Source organism: Lipophrys pholis (genome assembly GCF_963383615.2).
Source record: "Lipophrys pholis genome assembly, chromosome: 7".
Classification (NCBI taxonomy): Eukaryota; Metazoa; Chordata; class Actinopteri; order Blenniiformes; family Blenniidae; genus Lipophrys; species Lipophrys pholis.
Genome location: NC_137638.1, coordinates 14158997 through 14179608, shown reverse-complemented (window position 1 = coordinate 14179608; position 20612 = coordinate 14158997). Strand labels below are relative to the sequence as shown.

At 42.0% G+C, this 20612-nt stretch overlaps 3 protein-coding genes across 16 annotated transcripts in view; 1 reads left to right on the top strand and 2 right to left on the bottom strand.

Annotated features, from left to right (window-relative positions):
- Nucleotides 1-3: 3 nt before the first annotated feature.
- cdc14b (cell division cycle 14B) lies at nucleotides 4-13379 on the bottom strand. Of its 13 annotated transcripts, none has more exons than XM_080467554.1 (16): nucleotides 12959-13297; nucleotides 11679-11769; nucleotides 10961-11036; nucleotides 10272-10364; nucleotides 10063-10139; nucleotides 9437-9503; nucleotides 9206-9356; nucleotides 8895-9125; nucleotides 8670-8808; nucleotides 8320-8485; nucleotides 8107-8204; nucleotides 3148-3195; nucleotides 2936-3061; nucleotides 2048-2219; nucleotides 970-1035; nucleotides 4-809 (listed from the first exon to the last, which is right to left on the bottom strand). In XM_080467554.1, exons 1-15 carry the CDS (start codon nucleotides 13065-13067, stop codon nucleotides 1012-1014), a joined length of 1668 nt encoding a protein of 555 aa, XP_080323680.1. In that variant the 5' UTR covers nucleotides 13068-13297; the 3' UTR covers nucleotides 4-809; nucleotides 970-1011. The 13 variants fall into 13 exon arrangements, with proteins under 13 accessions (XP_080323680.1, XP_080323685.1, XP_080323674.1 ...); XM_080467556.1 differs by having other exon boundaries at nucleotides 6-809; nucleotides 2936-3058; nucleotides 12959-13345; XM_080467557.1 differs by having other exon boundaries at nucleotides 6-809; nucleotides 11939-12980.
- Nucleotides 13380-13910: 531 nt separating this feature from the next.
- prxl2c (peroxiredoxin like 2C) lies at nucleotides 13911-16985 on the bottom strand. Of its 2 annotated transcripts, XM_080466633.1 has the most exons (6): nucleotides 16623-16933; nucleotides 16386-16454; nucleotides 15516-15569; nucleotides 15211-15316; nucleotides 14984-15118; nucleotides 13911-14855 (listed from the first exon to the last, which is right to left on the bottom strand). In XM_080466633.1, the coding sequence occupies exons 1-6, from the start codon at nucleotides 16803-16805 to the stop codon at nucleotides 14725-14727; spliced, it is 678 nt and encodes a 225-aa protein (XP_080322759.1). In that variant the 5' UTR covers nucleotides 16806-16933; the 3' UTR covers nucleotides 13911-14724. The 2 variants fall into 2 exon arrangements, with proteins under 2 accessions (XP_080322759.1, XP_080322760.1); XM_080466634.1 differs by lacking the exon at nucleotides 15516-15569 and having other exon boundaries at nucleotides 16623-16985.
- A 1474-nt stretch (nucleotides 16986-18459) lies between these two features.
- fbxl17 (F-box and leucine-rich repeat protein 17) overlaps nucleotides 18460-20612 on the top strand; it is a 220585-nt gene continuing 218432 nt past the window's right edge. The window contains exons 1-2 of the mRNA XM_080466839.1: nucleotides 18460-18650; nucleotides 19948-20450. Coding sequence (XP_080322965.1) covers nucleotides 19968-20450 — 483 coding nt within the window. The 5' untranslated portion in view covers nucleotides 18460-18650; nucleotides 19948-19967. The remainder of the gene's footprint in view (nucleotides 18651-19947; nucleotides 20451-20612) is intronic.

Sequence of the window (20612 nt, the reverse complement as noted above, 5' to 3'; positions counted from 1 at the left end):
ACTGACATAGTTACTGGATGTCTTTATGAACTGTAATACATAGGCGGATGCACATGCTAATAGTTTTATTTAAAAACTTTTGCTTCTATGTGCACGTTTTTCCAATACATGATGTATATAAGTTGAACAGGGTTAAGATCATTGCTTTCTCTTAGATTGATTTTTCTCTAACCATACAAAATATTTACAAAATACAGAGTATATCAAATGTCGACATATTTACAGCTTTGAAATCCAGGAGCGTACAAGCTTCACAAAGAAATGACACAGAAGATGAGCCAAATATGAAAAATGAAGGTACAAATGTGCACAGTATCGTATCTTGTGATAACATTATTATACATTTAAAGGATCCAAGTACTTCTTGCATTGGAAGACCCCCCCCCCCCCCCCCAAAATACCTGTCTTATTCAATCTACAGATGCCCTGTACTGTGAAACCTCCTAGACAATCAGCACAGTGCCTATTTTGCAGGTAATCTATTGGATTCACATTCACATACCAGTCAAAGGTTGTAGTTTGCTACTGCATGCTTGAATAAGTAGGAATAACCAGGCAATGAATGAAAACGCGTTTCGTGATACCTAACAAAAAGTTGGCATTTGGATAAAATTACTAATGATTAAAAAAAAATATAAAAAATAAAATGCATGTCACATTATGTTGGTGTCCGTTTGTTCCAAAGCTTTGCTGAAAATTAAAAATCTATTGAGATAAGTACAGCGGTGACGATATTAAGATGCCCTCCCAAGTCTCCAGATCCACAGGCTCACCGAAGTAGAGGAGCTCTAGCTTTGGGTATGGAGTGACTAAAACAAAACAAAAAAAAAGGAAAGCATTAATACAGACAAATCATGTTTGTTACACACCTGTAAAAATACACTGTTCCAAATTAAAAAAAAAATCAAATTCTATTTTGTTACAAATCACAGTGACTGTATGGCAGAAAAGTGAAAAGGAGATAGATACCATAGTCTGGAAAATCTAATTGATTTCAAAGAGCTGCGAGCTTTACGTCCTCTGGAGACGGTACGTCTGTAGCATGTAGGAACGATAGAGGGAGAGGAAAAGAAAGTATAAACGTTACAGATTTGCACCAGCAGAGGATGTGGCTGCAGCTCCAGAGCTCGGGGCAGATCACACAGTGAGCAGCAGAGTCCGAAGAAGCTATAGCCAGTCACTCTCCGACGCTCACCGTTCAGAGAGAAACATGCAAGAAGAGATATTGAAAGAAGCAGCAGGGAGGCCGAGGCAGGTGGAGTGTCATTTGGATTCCTGACAGCTGGGTAGAAGTCATTTGCTTTCTGTTAGTGGGAGACGGGGAGAAGGTTTACAGGCTGCGTGTAACGTTAGTATCATATCTGTGTTAAGGATGTCGGCCGGGTTGCACCATGATCGCTTTCTGTAAAATCAATTAGGCTTGACAATGATATCTCACGATCCATATACTCATGAAACTAATGATAAAGAAGTTGAAACCGCTGATTCTATCACAATAGTTTATTTGATTCACCAGTGTCAAACCTGTAAGAATCAGAAAGACAACATTTGGGTGGTTCTATTGGAAAATGACTTAATATTTCCAGCCTGGGTGGTTATTAGTTATTGCAAAAACTACATAAATTATATTTTCTAAATTTGCTTTAAATAACACAATGATATTATCCTAATTATTGTGGACAAACCTTTTTTTTTTTTTTTTTACATTGTTGGTGCAGCCCGGCCTAAGCATATGAGACTGGAGTCTTGATCAGTGAGGAGAGAGAAGGAATGTGGTGAGCCTCTGGAGTTAAGGCTGGATTTACAAAAACACCAAAGAAAAGATATTTAACTTTGCTCCACAGATTTCATCATTGCAGCTGCCTAAATTGGTAAAGAAACTTGTTTTTTTTTTTTAGTTTTTTGAAATCGACTCCTCATGTGGAAGCAGCACAGTAGAGGTCTGCTCTCCATGATAAAAGTGGAACTAGTTAACATTCTGCTTCTCTTGGCGTGTAAATGCAGCCCAAGCCTCCATATGGCTCGGAGTGGGTCTGGGGGAGCTTGCCTGCAGATGGACCTGTGCCATGTTTAAGTTGATGAGAGTGCCTGTGTGGTTGGGTGCGACACTGGCTGAGTCTCTATGGCTGCCACATGGCTCGCAACACATTGGGTCTCTGTCGCCGGCCGCAACATGCAAGTTGCCTAGGGACCTGACCAGCCTGGTCGGGCACAGGGAGCTGGCAGAGAGAAGGGAAGCTGTTAATAAACCCCACAAGGACAAATGAGTGGCTATAGCCTCTTGGCTGCATGTCAAGTGTGTGATGATGCCACATCAACACAACATATGTATTTGTCAGTCCACAAACCGCAGAGTGGCTATAAAGATGGCTCCAAAGGTGGAGCCAACATACCCTGGACCCGAGCACTGCTACTGCCAAGTTCATTTTCAATCAGATTTACCACAGGAGCTCTTGTATGTAAACTGCATAACAAGAAGGGAACTTGTCTGGTGGATTATTTCTTCGTTGGAACAATGCTTCTGATATTATTTGAAAGCTTGATCATTTCCCTTTTAAATGGCGTCACCTTGTAAGTACCGTGTGTTTGTGGGAGGAGTAGCAGAGCTGAGTATGTGTCATTTTGTAGGTTATCTCAATCCTAACCTGTGGATTTGTGACTTTTCCAAAGAGCCACAAGGGGGAGATCAAGCTACATTGGCTTCACTTCTTTCACACAATGCCTCTTTTCACAGTCTGACACCAGCCTCTGAACACCTGAGCTGAAATGACGGCCTTTAAGCCCCCCCCCCCCCCCACAACAACAAAAGACCTTCCTGCTACATGTTTGTCTCGTTCCCGTTCTTTGCTCTCCCTGATCATGTCTTACTGGAGTAAACGAGTGCTATAAGCGCTACAAGTCAAGTGACTCTGCGCCTAAAAACCCAGTGACTGACCTCCCTCCCACTCCGTTGCCTGGCAGGGAGGTTCTGGTCCTCTTCCTGCTGTCTGAGTGGTCAGACAGAGTCAAGGGGCCGACGCCGGTCTTACAGCCCTGAACGCTGGCCTGCAAGATGACCCTGCTGCAGAGAAGATAAGATACTGTAGCCGTGGCTTCGGTCATTGTGCGGGCATGCATGCATGCTGTCTGTACTTTGCACGGCTTTACCTCAGGGACTGTGATGATGACCTGGTGTGTATCTTATTCTCCTCCTGTCTGTGGACATAAAACAACACAGCGGTGATGTGTCACTTAATACGCAGGAAGCCAGAGCAGAACAGAGTGGAGGCAGGAGAGGAGAGGAGTGCATGGAAATGAGCAAATCAAAGTTTGTCAGCATTAAACTTGTACATAGTCTATTATTGCTCTCAGCAGCAAGACAGGATTAGTGAAGCCAAGTTAAACTCCCAGGAAAGCCAAGGGTGGCACTAATAAACTGTATGAGGCTTAATTCATCTCGGTTGTTTTACTGATTGGTGGGATTTTAACAGTTGACTCTTCAGTCGGCAATGTAACCATAAAAGCAGGGATGTCTTAACATGACGGGGTGTAGGAAATGATTAGGATAATGGTACAGAATGATTGTGTACAAAAGATGACGACAAGAACAAGGCAGGAGCCTCTGATGTTTTGGATTCTTAAAAGCCGGCTCTGCTCAACAGCTTCGAGTAAACAGTGTTTGCAGAAAGAATAATGTAACAAGTGGATGGCTTTGAACAGATTTCTGATTGGGATTGGGAATTGAAAAGAGACTGGGGCTCACTTACAGCATTCTCAGTGAGCGCTCCACAAGGAGGGGCAGGACAGGTTTTTTGGGGCCTGACGGGCGGCAGAGCTCATTGAAATCCTAACCCGTCTATACAGATATGCAGGATGGAAGAAGGGAAGCCATACACAATCCACCACAGGGCAAGGCTACACAGGGAGGAGAGCAGCATGGCTACCAGCCATCTGAAAGGAGGACAAATCCAACAACAAGAGCAAACGGAAAAAGGGGGGAAAAAAAAGGAAGAAGAGACAAGAGACGTCTGGGCAGGACACAGTGCCTCTGATGTTCTGCTTTTCCACCGGGACTGGATTAGATGAAACACCTTTCACAGAGCCTTGTGTCCAACAGTGCCAGATAGCATGTCTTTGTTCCTTACTTGCTCAAATGTGCAAGCTGTCTGCCAAAGACTTAACATTCTGGGAGTTTAGGAGGAGCTAAAATAATGAGGACAAATATGTGATTTAACCCCCAAAACTTGTAACGGCTTTGACAATGACGGAATAATTTACAATTTACTTTCAATGTGAAAATATAAAGGCACTGGTTGTTTAATGTTCCTTAAAGGTTTTTTAGATAAAGTTCACAGGACCCATTATGCTAATTTTCCGTGTCTCATTCCAGAAGGCTCTTCATGCTTTGCGGTTTAAACATGTATCCTTAATGATCCTTCCTCGGCACGTTTTGCAGCATCTGTTCGTCTGCTAAACGAAGCAAGCTATTTCAGTTTCTGCCCTGGTCAAAGGCCATAGCAGAAAAGTCCACTGGTTGGCTAACCTTCAAGGTAGCAGGACTGAAACGGCTGGCATGTAATTTGACACCAGCCTCATAGTCATACCAGTCGCAGCTGTTACTGGAGTATATGGCCATATTAACAGGTTGATAATAGGCATATGAGAGTTTTGGCAAGTCAGATCTGAAGCAATTTCATAATGACACCTATTGTAACATAACATATGTGATTTAAAAAAAGTAGCATAATAGGTCCCCTAGAATATGCCTGTGAGGAGAAAAGGCAATAATGAAGCCTGTAAAAGTGTGTATAAACAGAAATAATAAAAAAACATAGTTAAAAAAGAAATAAAAGTTAGAATTGAGCTTTAATGAATTAGATAAATATCTTGAAATGGTCAGATCCCTCAAGAATTTGTGTCTATTCTCAGATTTTGTTCCACAAAGACGAACCATTTGAAAAAAAGCTGGCAGAGGCAGAAACCTGAAGGAGTTTTCAAAGCTCAGATGACGTGCACAAACTGATCCAGTCACTAAAGCACATGGAAGAACAACAGGCGACTGACAATGATCCCAGCCCAACAGTAATCACGTTAAGACACACACAAAAAAAACCCAGATTGAACACAGAGCCGTGTGCATGCGTGCATGTCCCAGAGATTCGTGCCTGTTGCCATGCTTGAAAAAGGTCGAACAAGTGAGGAAAAGAGTTGATAATCATTGTTCTTTACAGTCCCTGGAATTCAGCATGCACTTTGGTGTTACACAGTAAAACAAACAGTGTAGCCAGGTGGTGAAGTTCAGCTGGAAATCGGGCGCCTGTGTAGCAACGCATTCATTCATAAAGCACACGAGCTAAGAGCAAGCAAATGTCCCTTCTGCTTCAACTTCCCACTGAAAAACGATTAAAAGAAAACCATTTTCATCCCACTCCCTCCTCAGAAGCTCCCACCTGATGTTTTCTAATCCTTTGTGTTAAAATCAGGAGAAGGAAGAATTTATAGACACGACGATGCCTTATAAAGCTGCTAATTAATCTCATAATACAACTCAAGACAAAAGGCAATTTCAACAAAAAAAACACGTTAAAAGATTTGAGCTGACAAATGAGCTCCGGTTCCAAACAGCGAGAAGTTCCTGCTGCAATTGAGAGTGAGGTCCAAGCCTGACTAACATTTTTCTTGTTGAGAAACGCCGAGTTGGTCGGGAAAGCCAAGCACAGAAACGATAAGTTCAACTAATCCCGATCTTGTTCAAAACCAAGATTAGTTGAACAGCTGTCGGTAACAAGTAGAGCCATCTCAGCGAGAGAGCTCGATCGGAACTTTGGTAGATATCTCGGATAGGCCTTGATATCGAAGCAGAGCAGTTCAGTGTTTTCCATGAGGCAGAGAATGAAAGGCGTGTAAATGTAATGAATCCACCAAGTGCATATCCACTTCACACCATAGTCATCCAAAGACGGGGGATAAAATAAAATGGAAAGAAAAACAAACAGAGCAACTTCAGATCAGCCACACTGTTAGCCAGACCATTCACTGGCATAGCAACCGTTTCTACTGGAGGATGTCAGCTAGAAAGGAAGTGACGTGCACTTACCTCCATCATACAAAACCTCCCATCCTCTCTCTGTTTTTCCTCTCCCCCACTCTTTCTCTGCCTCTCTGTGCTATTTTTTGAACTGCAGGCAACACATCGGCCACACCGTGCCCATGAGGCTGCAGCAGAACACTACCACCTGCCTGACACGGGACAACAAAAGCCAAAGCCATATGGGTACATTGGCAAAGGCCGGTCAACCATCCTCAGCCATGCTGCTACCAACCTTACACAGCTTGTTTTAAACTAGGCACAAATGATGTGGACGACAGACAAAACCACGAAAAAATAAAGACTGATTGATTGATTGATTAAGCAAAAACAAATTAAAATTATTTCCCATGAGCGGCAAAGCGTTAGCGGCCCGGACCTTCTTGTGGCTTCTACAGAGCTGACCAGTCACTTTTTATAATTGTCCACCCATCCAAGTTCTAGAAGTAATGTATGCTCTGTGTGGGGGGGATGATTATTAGTTTGATTTCTCCTAAAAGACTCCTGGAGCATGTATCCCCTCGTGATCCCCACATCCTCCCTGCTGCTGCTGCTTCCTCCCCAGAAGCTTTAAAAAAGTTTCATACACACACTGCGGGTGCTGGAGCCAGTCCACCATGATGGCGGTTCTCTGTAAAACTATAAACAGTTCTGAAAAGCCTGATTTATTGCTTTGGAACAATAAAATAACAAACCATACATTACTTTCTCTGACAAATACAATGATTTGGGGGTTTGACTTGATCCAGAGCAAGGTTTTCCTTTGTTTAGCATTTCCCAGGCTCGTAGGGTAAACATCCATTACTCTCTTTATACAACGAGATCTCTTCGACTCTATGTTTGAGCGCTGAAACGGTTGCTGCTTGTATCAGGTGTGCAGTGTCACCCAGTTCCCAGCTACAGCAAATGTTTGACTATTTGTTTCCAGCTCCGTGACCTGATATCCCCTCAGATCTGATGTCTATTCATGCTCAGGACATGCCGTAATGGCTTCCATTTAATACTGTAATGCCACAGATGTTTACTGATTTCACACATCCATAAACTGTAATATTAATTTGTCCCAGGCTGACTACGCTCTACAGTGGTTAGACTTCTAGTTTGTCAGTGAGCTGTCCTCTCAGTTCGAGTGCAGTCAAAGCATATGCTTGAGGTTAGCTCGTGACCCTGAATAACTCGTAAGTGTGAATAAGGGTGAGCGTGGTTATTTGTCTCGCTATGTTTGACCTGTAATGGATTGGGCCCCCTCTAGGCTGTGCTCCAAAGATTGTACAGTCGTCACACTGAGTGACCTCGAGGTTACTGGTTAACCAAGTGACAAGCCAGCTCTATATTGGCCTTGAAAAATTTCCCTACATGCTGCCATTTCTTTTCAAATAACAATAATAAAAAAGGATCATTTACATTTATCAAAGAATCTCAGAGATCGCATCTGTACCTTCCACATCTTTTGCACCTTTGAAAATCCGGCCATCGAAAGAACAATGCATTGTTCTGATGGAGTGTCTGTCAAATAGCTAAACTGAAGCCCCTGCAAACAACTGTCACTTACTCTGTATGCATACATCTATAAATGCTACATCCTTATTCTTCACTTATTATACAGGACGATGTGATGATTTGATTACAGTGGATCCGCTTCTGACTTAGTCCAAAAGAGAAAGAAAAAAGCAGATTTTACAGTAATAGAAGGATACTGCCTGGTTCCTTAACTGAATAAATTATGACATTAAGATGAGATTGCCATGTTATGGGTAAAGGAGAGCTGCCTTCACAGATTAGCCATGCCTTATCCTTGCTGAAGACGGACAGCTGAGTACTATGAATCAACACTGAGAAAAAGATAGTTAATCAAATGAAATGATTGACATGATCAAAATAAATCCAGAAGTCTCTATTTTTCAAATCGTACCTTCCTTCTGATTTGAAAAAACACTGCAGTATAGGAGCATTGACTGAGACACTGACAAGCGGAGGAATCACTAGTTCAGGTGACTACAACATGTTGGTGTGGCGAGGCTTGTGGCCTGCAGACTTACGATAGTGAACCTGTGGATGATCTGGCCTGCCTCTTGCTCTTGAGAGCTCGTAGTTTATCTCCCTGTGTGAGTCCGTTTCTCTCCTCTTCATCGTTATACTAGAAAACAAGGAACAATGGAGATAATCAACTGAACAATATCTCCTTACAATTCACGACGTTGTATGCAACAACGTCTCTACCAGATAAGATAAGAGTGTCAGCTGAAGCTCACCAGCTCCAGGTCTTCTTTCTTGGACCCCCTGTTCTTGTTGGTACCATTGATGGTAATCTCATCCACTCCAGACAGGATCCTGGTTACCGCCACCTTACCGTTCTCTCTTTCGTTTAGCATCTTCTCTCGGAAAACATCCCCCTCTGCCCACAAGCTGTTCTGCTTCCTGAAGTACAGAATTTCATTAAACCACGTTTTTCCTGCCAAAACCACATTCACCTTTAGTGTTATTTGAGAGATTACGACGCAGGATGCTGCAACTTTAGATGTTATTGGCTTCCTCCAGAATATAACACAGTGAACAGAAAGGTGCGACGATTGTTTAAATAAGAGAGGAGGAGAAGACCTACTCTTCAACAAAGTTCTGCTGGGGCCCAATGACGGACCCTGGTCGGCAGATCCGTATCCATGCAATAGCTTCTGCTGCAGTCAAGCGGTAATGTTTCATCATATAGCAGCCGATGAGCGTACCAGTCCTCCCAAGACCAGCTGAAACAAGACAAGGGTTAGAACTAGGGCGTTAACAGGCTGCTCAGGATCAAACAATGTCTTCACTGCTACCAGAGAAGCTATACCTTTGCAGTGGACTGCGACGGCTCCTTCTGCATTCTCACAGATGTTGAGGAACTTTCTCACAATGGAGTCATTGGGAGTACTCCCATCCACAAAGAACAGGTCATGATGCTCAAAGCCAGAGTCTGTGAAACGCCTGGCATCGTACATCTTCTTGTTGAGTCTGATGACGGTGGTGATGTTGTGCTTTCTGAAGTAAGGGATGTAGGCCTCAGGGGCATGCAGAGGATACCCTGACGTAGGCGGAGACAATGCCTGTGAGTTCAGGTGTTGAAATAAGGTTGAACATAGCACTGCAATGTACTGCAATTACCATTCTCGATTTTGCTCTTTGGATGAGGCCCGCTGAACGCAAGGAACTTTCCTGGAATTATCCAATTGAGGTCTCCATTTTCTGCTCGCTCATAGTGCTCATATTCTTCCACATCAAAGTTAGAGAAGTCCAGCCAGCCATACTGCAAAGCCTGTTGGATGGTTGAGAGGAAAATTGTTTTCATAGGAGCATGACTATAAAATAAGTGAGCCAATCGCTCAAAATACGTACTTTGTCTACACCGCGAAGGCAGTCCAGGATGTTCAGATTGTACATGCAGGTTCCAAATGAAGCATCTCTGTGAAACAGAAAATACACTTAGCTTTCTCTGCATGCTCAATAAGTCCCCCATGTCCCGAGCTGAACAACCAATTGCAATGCAGTTTCTCATGGTTTCCAATCGGAAAAAGAAACACAGGATATACTGCAAAGTCATTGCAGTAACTTTGCAGATTTAAAACAGCATTATGTCTCGCAGTTGGTGCAATCGTTAATAGACTGGTGCATAGTATTGGAAGGAATCTATTGAAAGTATTATTGCTATTAAAGACCTTGTCATGGTTGTGTAGTTACCTGAAAATAGGATTTTAAGCATTTGCAAGGCCTCAGCATAAACCCTTTATATATCTATGACAATTCTATTTCCCAGAGCGTGCCATGCTTTGACTGAAGCACAGACAAACCTTAGAATGACTGCAGTTTGGTCATCTCTTTTACAATCATCCATATCCCAGATAATTGGAACTGTTTGCTGTAATCTGCAATCCCACCACTAGATGCCAGTAAATCTTACACACTGGTCTTTTGCCATATTTACACTTACCTATAGTACAACTTGTGTATCTTTGTATTGTTACCTGAAAGGAATATATGTTGAATTCCTCGACACCAGCAAACTGTAGGCCTCTTCTGGCGACATATTTAGATGCATTACCTTTAAAAAAAAAAAAAGTCTGATGAACAAGTTTCCTCTTGTACTATGCAACATCAGTCTTTGCCGATCCAGATAACAGTGACAACGTAGTTTATAATGTAGATATGAAGACCAGGTCAGTAGATAACTTACTGCATATGAGCCGATTAGGTAGGCAGCGTTGGCTTGTTTTTTCTGATCTCCACAGGTATAAAATATGATCTTCTTCCTTGAGAGTGTAATGGACTGTGCAAAGAGTTGAAGAACAGCATGAAATGACATTTTCTCTCCTTAAATGTATAGTTTGACAGATAGCCATCACATATTTCAAATGAGTCATTCACTCCTCCAACAGCAATATAATCCAAATTTGAAAAGCAATACTCGCAGACCAGCTGACAGTGATTGATTAAAACGTAACATTCCAGACATGTTGGGAAACATATTTACTTCATTACCAAAATGCTCACAGGTAGTGAAGCCAAGCAACGCATACTTCAAATAAGATTGGACAATTATGTCCTTGAGCTGTGGAGAGGCTCGGTCATCTGTGACCGAATTTCAGCTGCCCTGATCTGTGCCCACTGGACCTCCAACGACCACATTCCATACGAATACAGACCAACTGCCTTTGAAAGCAGCAACACTGTTGTCACAAGTTGACAAGCAGGGATATAAAGGGCTGAAATTAAACAGTGAAATTGTTAACCTATGTGCAAATGTGCAATAAGCGTATGTACTTGCTTTATCTGCCTACTATAAATAGGTATTGATTAACCAGGGTTTTGCACTCCCAGCCCCTCTTCCAGGCGGGTGCAATTAAGAACAGCGGTTTACTTTACCTTGAGCTTCTTTGTCAGCTTGCAACAGAAGCGATAAAACATGGCCAAGTTGAGGGGACCGAAGTCCGCATAGAAGCTGAGAGGGGGGGGGAGGGAGAGGGAGAGGGAGAGAGAGAGAAAGTCTATTTATGCAACCAGCCATCCTCTCTGGGGAAGTTTCATTAGATAGAATCTGCTACCTCAGACAGCCACCATAGGAACACACAGACAAAGTAGAGACTATATTTGGAAACATTTGATGTGTGAATGGGTCAATCAGAACAGGACAAAGAGCTGCAAAGACAAGAGGTCCTTTTTGTTCCACAGAACACTGGAAGGTCAGTGTTGTCCTCTCCAAAGGCCGACAGCCCAGTGAAACAGTCCTGCCCTTCATTACAGCTCAGAAATCACTACTCTAACTGAGGGAATGCGCTTTTATTCATTCAGTGAACCTCATACCCAGTTGACGTTTTTTTCAACAGTCCGAAAAGAGAATTGCAGTATGACTCCAGAGATAGGGGACGTTGCTTTTGCAAGCGCTTACATTTTCCAGTTATGTGTAAGCTTTCCTCACAAACGGTTTAAGAACAGAGAGGATTTAATTATTATGCAATTATAAGTCTAACGATTGTGCGTCGGTTTCAAAGTATTTTCTTGCAGAAGGGCAAAGGGGGTAAAGCCCAGAGTTGATGCAGTAAACAGCAAAATGTGTTCAATGTGCAAATAGCTGACGACTCACTTCTCATAGGCAAGCTCTTCATCTATGCAGAAACAGTGTTTTTCCGCTGTGCTCTTGATCTTCTGCTGGAGAATAGCGAAATAAAGTTGATCTGGAGAAAAGAGGGAGTGGACGGGGGTGAAGAGGGGGGGTGGGGGGAGAAACATAGAGAGACAGTTGAGTTACTTCATGCTTTTGTCACGCTCACGTTCCCACTGATGGGGAAAAAACAATTCATTTGAATCACAATTACCTCCAGCAGCTCTCTTCTAGTTGCTTACCTTTAATGAACTCAATGCATCTGGAGGAAACATCGTCCGCGGTCGTCTTGCACACACTTCTGAACATATTGTTTAGCTGATAAACTTACGAGCTGAATCCCTCACGAGGACTTGCGCATACCAAACAAAACTCGCACGAGCGGTGCGCTTTCAGATTGGAAAAAGACGAGTTTAAAGTTAAAAGTTAAGAATGGGAACTTGTAATGAACCCGCTATTACGCCTGACTTTGTTTTAAAGAGGACAAAAAAAAGTGAACAGGAGAAGCGAGAAGAGAGTTTGGAACTCAAGTGCGCACTCTGCTAAAAATGACCCCCGCCCTTGAGTCATTCCGCGGGACGCCATTGGCTGCGACAGACGCACGGAGGCTCCTGATTGATTGGGTGAGCTGTCAGTCAGACATGGCCCCGCCCTCTTCATTTTAAAGTTCTCAGTGTAAGACACAGGATAGGCCTTGGATGGTTGCCCAAGCGGTTGCTAGGACGATCCAGCAGCCTATCGGAATCGTGATTTGCTGTCCGGAGACCCGCCTACTTTTTGACTTGGGCTCACATATATATAGATGAACTGGAACCAGGAAACGTCATAAAAATAACAACAACAAAAAATAATAAAGGAAGAAAAGAAAAGGAAAAAAAACTCAACTGTAGCTGCATCTTTTTTTTTTTTTATGGCACTGCGCAATGCAATACACGTCTTAAAAAAAAATAAGACACGCATCACATACTCCTATCGTGGACACTCATTTTCTGGTGCAATCTTTTCCATAACAGAACTACCTCTTGCACAAACTGCGAAAGTAAGTCGACGAAGACCCCAGTGCATTAACGATAAAGGGACAGACGATGTCGCCATATAATATGAAAAGCTGGGGCGACAAAAAAATCAAAGGTTTTCACTTCACGCAGCGTTGTTTGAACGCACTAACAAAAACAGGAGTGCGCGCGCTACACAGTGCGTCTCCTCGCCTCCGACAACAACTACGCAGAAAGTTGACAGGGTTCATCCCGCAGCTCCCTTACCTGTTATCTCAATGTAAATATCGGAGTTTGGCTCCGCCTCCGAGCTGTTGTGAGCCGCACATCGCTTTTTCCTCGACTCGGCTCGCCTCCTCTCGCTCTTGCGCTTCATTTTTTAATCTTCAAGGCTGCACGGTGCACATTCCCGAACGGCCGCTGCACGGCCCGACCTCCCCAGCTTCGCAGTGCGGCGGCCCGTCCCCGGTCCTCCAGCTGCGTTAGCGCGGCATGTCCCGCACGATGATCCCGGATCTGCGTGTGTTGCGTGTGTGTGTGTGTGCGTGAGTCAGTCGGGAGGTGCAACTGCCAGCGCCAGACTCTGGTGGAGGTGGTGACGTCTCTGAACAAGGGCAGGTTTCTGCTTTCTGAATCCCCCTGCAAGTGACGTATCAGGATTCGACGTCCAGTGCCCACCCTCCACTGTACAGTTGCAGCAGCTGTGCAGCCTATAGATAACGTGGTGGGAGTGCAGTCCCAGCTGCTGATTCATTCCCATTTGGCTACAGCTACGAAAATTGCAGGTGTGAAGCAAGATAAACGCAGCTGTGAATAAGAAATTAAGAGATACAGTGGATGCCACATGGAAACAAGTACGTTATGAGGCAGTACAATGCATCTAAAGTATCAACTTTGCAGGAACCTTAAAAATGTACGACAAAGGATAGTAATACGCAGCTGGATAAAGTGCAACAACTGTAACGTTACATTATTACCTACTGTGACTGCTACATGCTTAAAATGTACTCATTTATTAGTGTTAATAGTTAATACCTATGCATAATGTTAGATAAATACTCCTCAAGTACTTAAAGCATTGTTACTTCTCAATCAATCATCATTTAGACAGTAATAAAGCACATTTCATACAACAAATGTATCACAAATGATAACAAGGTTTAAAAAGACCCCCACTCCCCACCCCTTACTACTGTACACATGCACATACAAAGAACATGAAGTTCGGCACACTCAAAGATCAAGTGGCTTTTCAACCTCTTTTAATTTGTATACAATATCTACTGTACAGTATGTTCAACATTTTTTAGACAAACAGTATATATTCTTGATATAATATTTATATTCTGTGGTTTGTAAGCAAAGGTGCACATAAAGCAGGGTCAACAATTTTATTTGTCAAATTGTAAGGGTGCTCAGTATGCACTTATTGTAATACTGTAAAGCAGGTGACATGCTGTGAATTGTACTTATGTTTGAGTGAAAAGACATACTTATTAAAGTTATACTCATAAAAGTAAAGCACCAAATAGGGTCACTACTTAATCATTGTAATGTGGGTATTTTATTGTACAAGTTTTCAAATCTACAATTTCACGACATATTTTGGGTCACCTTGGTTCAGAGTCTCCCAGGTTTGGGTTTGTCTCTCTGAATGTCCAAAACTACAAAACGTCAGAAATGCTAAGGAAAAATATTTGCGACTAAATGTTTGTTTTTTCTCCAAATTAAGTGGAACCCAATAGTCTAAAGCTGTATTTCTGCTAAGCTCGAAATAATCACAAACTTTGACCATTTAAAAACACAAAGTTATAACATGTAAAAAGAAGAATGTGTATTCTGCTCTACTTCAGTGTATACAAGAATATCAGCAGATGTGGGACACCTTTACCAGTAGGTTATTAAGCTGACTTGACTTATTACATTACATTAAACATATTCTTCAGTGGTCTCAGACAACTGGACTTCCCTTTATATACACCAACAAATATTAACCATCCATTGAGGCTTGACTCTTTCAGGTGGGCAGTCATTTAAACCTGGATGATCTTTGGTTTATCACTGAAGTCCAGGGTCTGTTGAATCCCAGCAAGCTGAAGCAGCCAGTTAATAGGCATGTGGTCCAGGCGGTTCATGTCAAAATGGCAAAAATGAACTTCAGAACCTGCAGAGAGAGAGAGAGAGAGAGAGAGAGAGAGAGAAGTCAACGTGTTTTATTGCACATGTATTTCAGTTGAATGAAAAGGAGAGAGAGAGAGCGAGAGAAACAGAGAGAGAGAGACACCATCTTACCAGGCCCTGCAATGATGGCTCCTCCTTGCTGATGTAGGTCACCCTGAAAGTCAAATGCAGGACTCGTCATGGCCCTCCATATACTTTTCAATTGGCCCATGAACATACCAGACTTCACGTGAGGACTCGGGTTTGCTGAGAACACAAACATACACGCATGCAGATATTACTTTATGACACATTTTTGCTGTTGCAAAGGAGGTTCTTGTGTTGTTTCTTTGCATTACCAGTCTCTGTATATTTCTCCTCTCTCTTCATCCCAAGCTTTTGGTAAATACACCGCTTTGGGTCTACGTATATTTCAAAAGGACACCCCGTCAATGTGCAGAATGGCTAGAATAGAGGCAGCAGGACATATTTCACCTGTGTGTAGAATTCATGTTCAAACTCAATACTACTTGTCATATAGGAAGCACACAGAGCTGATATTTACCATGTTACAAAAGAAGGATGAATGAATTGAAGCGTTATTAATAACATCCTGATAGATAGAGATTAGAAAATGAGGCATTGTGATATGCAAATGAATTACCTCTATGTGATGATGAGCAGACTGACCAATTAGCACAAGTCTAATTTGGGCTTCCTGTAACAATGCATAGAAAATCAAGGACAGTGAAACAGAATTAGCATCTTTGAGTTGAATGATACCCCAAAAAAACTATCTCTACTTTATTAACAGTGTATCAGAAATGAAAACTCAACTCTAAACCAGAAAGAAGCAACTAGGCCATATGAGATCCTCTTCTCTATGGCTTGTTTGTCTGCCCTTGAGCAAATTTTCGAAAGTTAATAAATTATTAGTGATGAATGGAAGATGCTATACCACATTTTACCTCGATCATTTTAAATACTATACAATTATACTGTAATAATGAACACATTTATGGGGTAAAATATGACATAGTCCATTGTGAATATGATACAACCTAACCTGAAGATACTGTGTGTATTGAATTGGTAGCCAGAATTTTCATATATCTTAATGGCTCTCTGATATTTTTGGTTGATCTAAAGTCTGATTAATATATTAGGTGTATTAACCTATTAGAAAAAAATAACATATCCTGTCTATGTCATACATTTCTTGTCTGAAATGTCAGATCTCACAAACGGTTTAGTAGTGAATGTATTTTTTTTACAACACTATCTTAATATGCATATTTTTCTATTTTGCGGACACCTTCGATTCACATATATTCATCATTGTGTCTCAGTGCAAGATATCCTCATTGGTCCAGCTGTTTCGTATAAATAACATGTACCTGAATGCATCTTTCAAAGTTTTTTCTCATATATTGTTGATCACAACTTTGTCCAAAAACATTTTTTCATATTTTATATTGAACATGTCAAGTGTTTGAATCAGAGCTACGTGTTGTGGATTCATGTCAGGACTTACCTCCAGTACTTCTCTGGGTACTTTACTCAAATCCTCAACATACTCTTTACAGCTGTAGCACAGGAAATTCTGGAGGGACAAAAAGTATACGCCTCAAACACATACTTGGACTGCTTTCTAATACGCAGATTGTTCTCCCTACATCCTATTCCTCCCTGTTATGAGCATACACACCACAACCTTAACTAAAGCACATCAGCAAAGTTCAAGCAAACAAAACTTTTTTTTTTATCCTACCCGCACGAAAATGATGACCGATTTCCTGTCTTGGTATAAAGTCTTGAACGGGACCGAGGCTCCGTGTCTGTCGAGAATTAAACAGTCTTCGACCTCTTGCAGGTGAAAATCCACGGGATCGGTCCAGACGTCCCGGTTTTCTTTGGATACTTGGTGAGTTATTGGTGAAACTACTTCAGCCATTTTCCCGAAAGACGTTCCCGAATTCGTGGGGCTATTTAAGGAGTCGCAGTTCAGCCTGGAGGAGCCAGAAACCCACGCCCAGTGGTTCTCTCTCTCTCTCTCTCTCTCTCGCTCGCTCTCTCTCTCTCTCTCTCTCTCTCTCTCTCTCTCTCTCTCTCTCTCTCTCTCTCTCTCTCTCTCTCTCTCTCTCTCTCCCTCTCTCTCCCTCTCTCTGAGAGTTTTACGTTATTTTCTTACATGGTGTCACATGGAGTCAGTGACAAAAAAAATTCCCATTTAAGTTTTCAGAACTCATAAAATCAGCGTCTGTATGTCTTTTAGCAAGATCACATTAAAACTACAGCACGGATTCTGTCGAAATTTTCACCACATAAATATTAGACCCCGGAAGATTCTATTACATTTTGGAGGTGATCGGGAATGTATTTTTTTTTAACCTTTGGCGTCAGAAATGTCTAATTGCTCTCTCTTGCTGAAACATGTTTTTTCCCCCAAACTTGCCCCCCCTCCTCCTTAAAGCTTTATCAGAAAAACTGTCTATCTATCTATCTATCTATCTATCTATCTATCTATCTATCTATCTATCTATCTATCTATCTATCTATCTAGCTATCTATCTATCTATCTATCTATCTATCTATCTGTCTGTCTGTCTGTCTGTCTGTCTGTCTGTCTGTCTGTCTGTCTATCTATCTATCTATCTATCTATCTATCTATCTATCTATACACATATACTGTACATATATACATTTGAATAGACATTTGAATTTATGTAAAGCAAGGTATATTTATTTATAAAGCACCATTCGGACACAAGGTAATTCACAGTGCTTTACAAGGAAATATAGTAAATCCATTCAAACAAGGTCATTAAGAAAGGCATTAAACGACAAGAAATCAAGTTAAAACATAGTGAAGATAGAGTGAATAGAATCAACAGTTTAATGGAAAGCCTGAGCAAAAAAATCTTTTTATAAAGTCTGATTTAAAAGCATTGAGTGTGTCAGCATTCATCAGGTGTTCAGGTTTGTTCACAAGGTGATGAGAGTAGGAACTAAAAGCTGCTTCACCTGGCTTGCATCTGACTCTGGAAACAATTAGTAAACCTCCTATAGTAAACCTCAGGGATCTGAAGGGTTCATATTGTACAAGTAAATCTGAAATGTATTTAGGCCAAAGAGCAGATCTATATTTAAAGAGGAAAACAAGTTGAATGATTTGTCCGTAGAATTACAGAGAAATTTGGTGAAAAGTCGATGGTTCGAGGTATGAAAATCTTTTGGGTTTCCATCAGTTAGGAGTGAATGTCTGATGAGGAGATGCAAAAGTTGCCCGGAAGACATTCTTTATCATTAATGAATTTATACATAAATATGCATGTCTGTAAAGTACTAATAGATGAAATTGGTAAAAGGTCAAACTTTCTAAAGAGGCGCAGTTGGAAAATGAGAATATTCCTAAAAATATTTTTTGAATGAGAGGTATTTGATTACATAGAGAAGGATCTGAGGAAGCCCAGACGATATCACAATATGTGAGAGACATCAAACAGGAATTATTTACTTGTTTTCTGCCACAGAGGCATCTCCATCCAGCTCCATTCCCTGTGGCGAATTTCGAATCGCCTCCCCCGGCTTCCGTCGCTGTGCCCTCTTGATGCGGAAGTGTTGCAGCAGAGGAGGCAGACCCAGAGCTGCCCCTGTTTGGATAAACACCACGGTGGTTCAGCTGCAGCTTCTCTCTCCTCCTTGCCTCCTGCCGGGACCTGTCAGCGCTCACCTCGGCCGTGTAGAACAACATTATTATGCTCGGACCGTCCGGCGTGTGGGAGCACCGTGTCAAGTGGTGAGGAATATTTAATGTTGCTGCTACAGCTAACTTAGCATCTGCTGATGGAGAAAAGCTAGCCAGGGAAAGAAGCTCGGTTTGGGTTTGTGGCAGATCCCTGTCTCTTTCCACAAATCAATGCAGCGTAGCGTTAATTTGAGACGCAAACCTCTCGCAATTTCTGGTGACACACAGCCGTCAAACCAGAGTCGTTTTGTGTGTTTGTGTATGCTAAACAAATGACCACCTGTTCACTGTTTACATCGCTGTGTTGTCTCTCGACAGCCACCAAATGATGCATCGCTTCTGTCTCCTCAGTAGAAATGTGTCTGACATGAGGAAATATTCAGTTTTAGAATCGGAATGCGCCTAAAGCAGTGAGTGGTGCTACAATTTGACAAGCTTATGTCAAATGCTTATGCAGGCATAGTAAGACATTTCTGTAATGGTTACTCTCCTGAGCTGTCTGTCATATTTCGGATTCAGGAAGACGTTTGCTTTCTGTGACAATTCTACGTGAGGGAAATAAACACGTATATATTTATAAACAAATAGGCGTTGTGTTTCGATGTCAAGCTTTCGCTGGTGCAGCAACACTGCTACATTGATGTCTGTTCAAGATGAACACATTTGTACATTGTTTATTTATTTAGTTTATTTGTCAAAACAAGAAGCAGGTTTATAAAAAGAACAGAATGAAAAAGATCATGTGTCTTCACATGCCCAAAAAGCAATAGAATGTTTAATCCTTTCCAATCCGACCCTTTGAAAAAGCAAAATAACTACAAAATTCCAGAGGAAATTTTGATCTCCTCTGATTTCTTTTGACATCTTGTTTGCAGTTTTTTGTGATATTTTTTTATTTTTTCGGAAATGGTAAGCCAAATCGGTTGTAGCACATTATTCCTGCACGTTTTAATGTACTTTTTGTGTCCGTGCTCCCAACAGTGTGGCACTAGATACACACACAAAAAAAGAAAACACCAGAAAAACAGGCACAAGAATAATATTAAAAACTATTCACGCTATATTTCAATACTGGACGTATCAAATTCAATCCTGATTTATTGTATTGATATTGAGAAAAAAGCAAAAGAGTACTATTTTTTTCCCATCAGATCTTTTCTTGACTTGATTATTTCCCTGGTGGAATAAGTGTGATTGGTATTTATGGATGAAAAAGGACGAAAAGCATCATTGCTAAAATTCTGGTATTCAGTCGGCACATGTAAACAACGATTGCAATCGTACTTGCCTCTGATCTTCATTGTCTCGGTCGATAATCTTGCTAACGGTTGTATTCATTCCCTTCAAGAGTTTCTGTGAATCATCTATATGGGCCATCTTCTCTCGAAAAATGGTTACCGTCTGAAGAAGAAGACTCGCAAGTTGCATCACAGGAAGAAGAAGAAGAGGAACTGTTTCCTGCAGGGGCCTTGCATGCTCTGCTTCATTGTCCACAGCAACAGCAGTGGTCTTGAAGAGGACAGTGACCATTTGGAGGCCGCCGTCAACGGGTGCCGCCACAACAGCATCACTGGAATCAGCGTCCCGGGTGTGGGCGGAGTCAGCATCGGAGCAGCGGCCGCGTCGAAGCTCGCCGAGCGATACGCAACCCTCTCGTCTCCGGAAGACTGCTCCAAGTTCCTGCTGTCACCGAGGGAGCTGGCTATCTGGGAGGGCCAGGGGAAAAATCTTTTGTCCGCCGTCCCTGCCAAGCTGATTCCACCACCAGCACTTTTCCGGACTGCTGGTGTGTCCGTGACAGTGCCATTACCCGTGCCTGTGCCTGGCTGCACCAGCGAGTACACTGAGATGGTAGGCATGTGGAGAACTGCTGCACCAACACTACAAGTATTCGCGTGCTTTGTTGGAATATAAGCATAGATACTTGTCTAAAGTTTGCATGTATATGTAGGAAGTAATGGTGAATGTGTTGCTGTTCTGAAATAGCTTCATTTTCAAGCGTGTGCCTTCTAG

Excerpts from the sequence above, each read along its gene's own strand:
- cdc14b (XM_080467547.1), bottom strand. The coding sequence starts at position 13,067 with ATGAAGCGCAAGAGCGAGAGGAGGCGAGCCGAGTCGAGGAAAAAGCGA. Across the intron at positions 11,770-12,958 it reads TATTTACATTGAGATAACAG|ATCAACTTTATTTCGCTATT; the intron begins GTAAGGGAGCTG and ends TCTTTTCTCCAG. Across the intron at positions 8,809-8,894 it reads CGTCGCAGTCCACTGCAAAG|CTGGTCTTGGGAGGACTGGT; the intron begins GTATAGCTTCTC and ends GTCTTGTTTCAG.
- prxl2c (XM_080466633.1), bottom strand. The coding sequence starts at position 16,805 with ATGGCTGAAGTAGTTTCACCAATAACTCACCAAGTATCCAAAGAAAAC. Across the intron at positions 15,570-16,385 it reads TACCCAGAGAAGTACTGGAG|GAAGCCCAAATTAGACTTGT; the intron begins GTAAGTCCTGAC and ends GCATTGTTACAG. Across the intron at positions 14,856-14,983 it reads AGCCATCATTGCAGGGCCTG|GTTCTGAAGTTCATTTTTGC; the intron begins GTAAGATGGTGT and ends CTCTCTCTGCAG.